This window comes from Cavia porcellus, unplaced genomic scaffold, assembly GCF_034190915.1.
Source record: "Cavia porcellus strain 051 isolate PalLab524CR breed Dunkin Hartley unplaced genomic scaffold, mCavPor4.1 scaffold_11, whole genome shotgun sequence".
Classification (NCBI taxonomy): domain Eukaryota; kingdom Metazoa; phylum Chordata; class Mammalia; order Rodentia; family Caviidae; genus Cavia; species Cavia porcellus.
In genome coordinates, this window is record NW_026947494.1 from 9,311,454 (window position 1) to 9,313,723 (window position 2,270).

Below are 2,270 nucleotides of genomic sequence, written 5' to 3' on the forward strand. Positions count from 1 at the left end.
GCGCGAGGGATTAGGATAGATAAGCAAATGGTGCTGCAGTTTTTCGAATGTATGGATGGTTTGGCCCCATGGTTTCTGCCCACCGGATCCCTCACTTTACCCTCCTGGGAGAAGTTAGGATGTGATATTCAGTTTGCTGAGGAACAAGGGATGGGTGTCAACCCTATGGTCCGCCCCATATGGGAGATGGTTCGGGCATGTCTTAAAGCCGAAAGTATGGTAGGCGCAGCCCAGGGACTCAAAGAGGCATGCCACGCTTTCGAGCAGGCGCGCTCGGAGAGCTCCAGGGAGGCCTCAGAGGTTGGCTCACCGAGCCATTCAGATTCAGAGGGGGAAGACCCTAAGGTGGGCCCAGAGGAGGAAACTGACAGTAAGATAGGCCCACATCGCAATACAGGGCAGAAAGTTCATAAACCTGCTGGAGCCTTGTGTGAAGGGATGATGGAGAGCCTAGGGGAGGAGCTCGAGAGGGTGGAGAGTGATCTGCAGGAAATGCGCACCCCCGGCGAGGCGGGGTTAGTCCCGTCGGCCCCTCCCTGGGAACCACCCCAGGGAATGAGTGCCCCTGGTGGTTGGGGGCCGCCCCCTCCCTTCCCTGCCACACTTCCGTCCTCCGGACGCCGCTCCGTTTTTGATAAGGAGGGCAATTCTCTAACTGGCCGCAAAGAGTCCCGGTCAAAAAACGGCCAGAGGGGGCCCTCCCAGCGGGCGGGCCCCCATCCCCTCAACAACCTCTTCCCGGGAATGAACAGCCAGTCAGGGCTACCCCAGGGTCAGCAGGAGTGGACCTCTGTGCCGCCTCCGGACTCATACTAACACCTGAAATGGGAGTCCAATTGATAGAAACTTCATTTAAGGGGCCATTGCCACCGAATACTGTTGGCCTGCTTTTAGGGCGCTCTTCAGTGGCCCTTCGTGGCCTTACAGTTGTGCCAGGTGTCATCGATTCTGATTATATGGGCAAGGTTAAGATTATGGCTCAGTCATTACAAGGAACACTGATTATAAACAAAGGGGATAGGATAGCCCAGTTACTTATTCTGCCCAGCTTGCATGGTCAATATCCAGCTAAGCAACAGTCTCGGGGTGCCCAGGGATTTGGGTCCACGGGCGAAAATTTTATTGGCCTTCATATGACCTTGCAGGAATGACCCATGTTGCTCCTCTCAATCAATGGTAAGAAAATTAAGGGGTTGCTAGACACCGGCGCTGACCGCTCTATCATTGCTCATAAAGATTGGCCGGCCTCCTGGCCCCTCAATGTGGCAGAACAGACCCTTCAGGGATTGGGATTTGTGCATTCACCCAGTATAAGTGTGCAGTCCCTTCCCTGGCAGGACGAGGAGGGACATGGTGGGTCTTTTCAACCCTATGTCCTTAACCTCCCAGTAACCCTTTGGGGCAGAGATATTCTAGTCCAAATGGACATCATCCTACATACGGGATGTTCTGAGGTGTCTCAAAACATGATGAAGTGGATGGGCTATACCCCCGGTAAAGGCCTGGGAATCAAATTGCAAGGAAATACCTCTCCTGTGCCCGCCGTCACTAAGAGGGACAGGAAAGGGCTGGGTATTTAGCTCAGCAGCATAAGCGCCTGCCTTGCAAGCAGGGAGTCGTGAGTTTGATCCCTGGTACTGATAAAAACGAAAAAGACAAAAAGAAAAAAAAAAAAAAGAGCAGCCTATGCTGTTCTCTCCCTGATCTTTGGGTTCCCGTCCAAGCCCAGGACACTCTCCTCATTGCCAACCAGAACAAAAGGAGGGATAAAAGATTGGTTGTGGCAGGCAGCGGGGGTGGTTTCTTCTCTGTTTGTCCCTGCAGTGGGACAGGCTGTTTTGCAGGCATGGACCTCTGAGCAGCTCACGCTGACCATGGATGCAGTCAATTGGCTGAGCAACGCCACACGAGAGACCATCAAGGCTCAAAGGCAACAGATTGAGCTTAACAGCCAGGCTATACTTCGGCTACAAGAAGAGATCCAGCTCATCGGGCAGGAGATTGATGTGTTGTGGCAGGTTGTCACTCAACTCTGTGATCAGAGGTGGCTGCCTTTCCGGGTCTGCGTCACCCCTGTTCGCACCAACCTGACTGAAACTACAAAGACTATGACTAAATGGCTGCAGGACACTTATTTGCCAAAATTTCACAACCTGTCAATGATTGTTAGTCAGGAATTAGATGAAATAGAAAAAATTCAGTTGAACCCGGTTAGATTTGATTTGTCTACCCTGAGTGATGTTCTAAAAGGTTTATGGAATCATGTCACC

At 52.2% G+C, this 2,270-nt stretch overlaps 1 protein-coding gene across 1 annotated transcript; it reads left to right on the forward strand.

Annotated features, from left to right (window-relative positions):
* The first annotated feature begins 441 nt into the window (after positions 1-441).
* On the forward strand, positions 442-1,151 carry LOC106026975 (deoxyuridine 5'-triphosphate nucleotidohydrolase-like). The gene is made up of 2 exons (XM_013149266.1): positions 442-515; positions 668-1,151. Exons 1-2 carry the CDS (start codon positions 442-444, stop codon positions 1,149-1,151), a joined length of 558 nt encoding a protein of 185 aa, XP_013004720.1.
* The last annotated feature ends 1,119 nt before the right edge of the window (positions 1,152-2,270 follow it).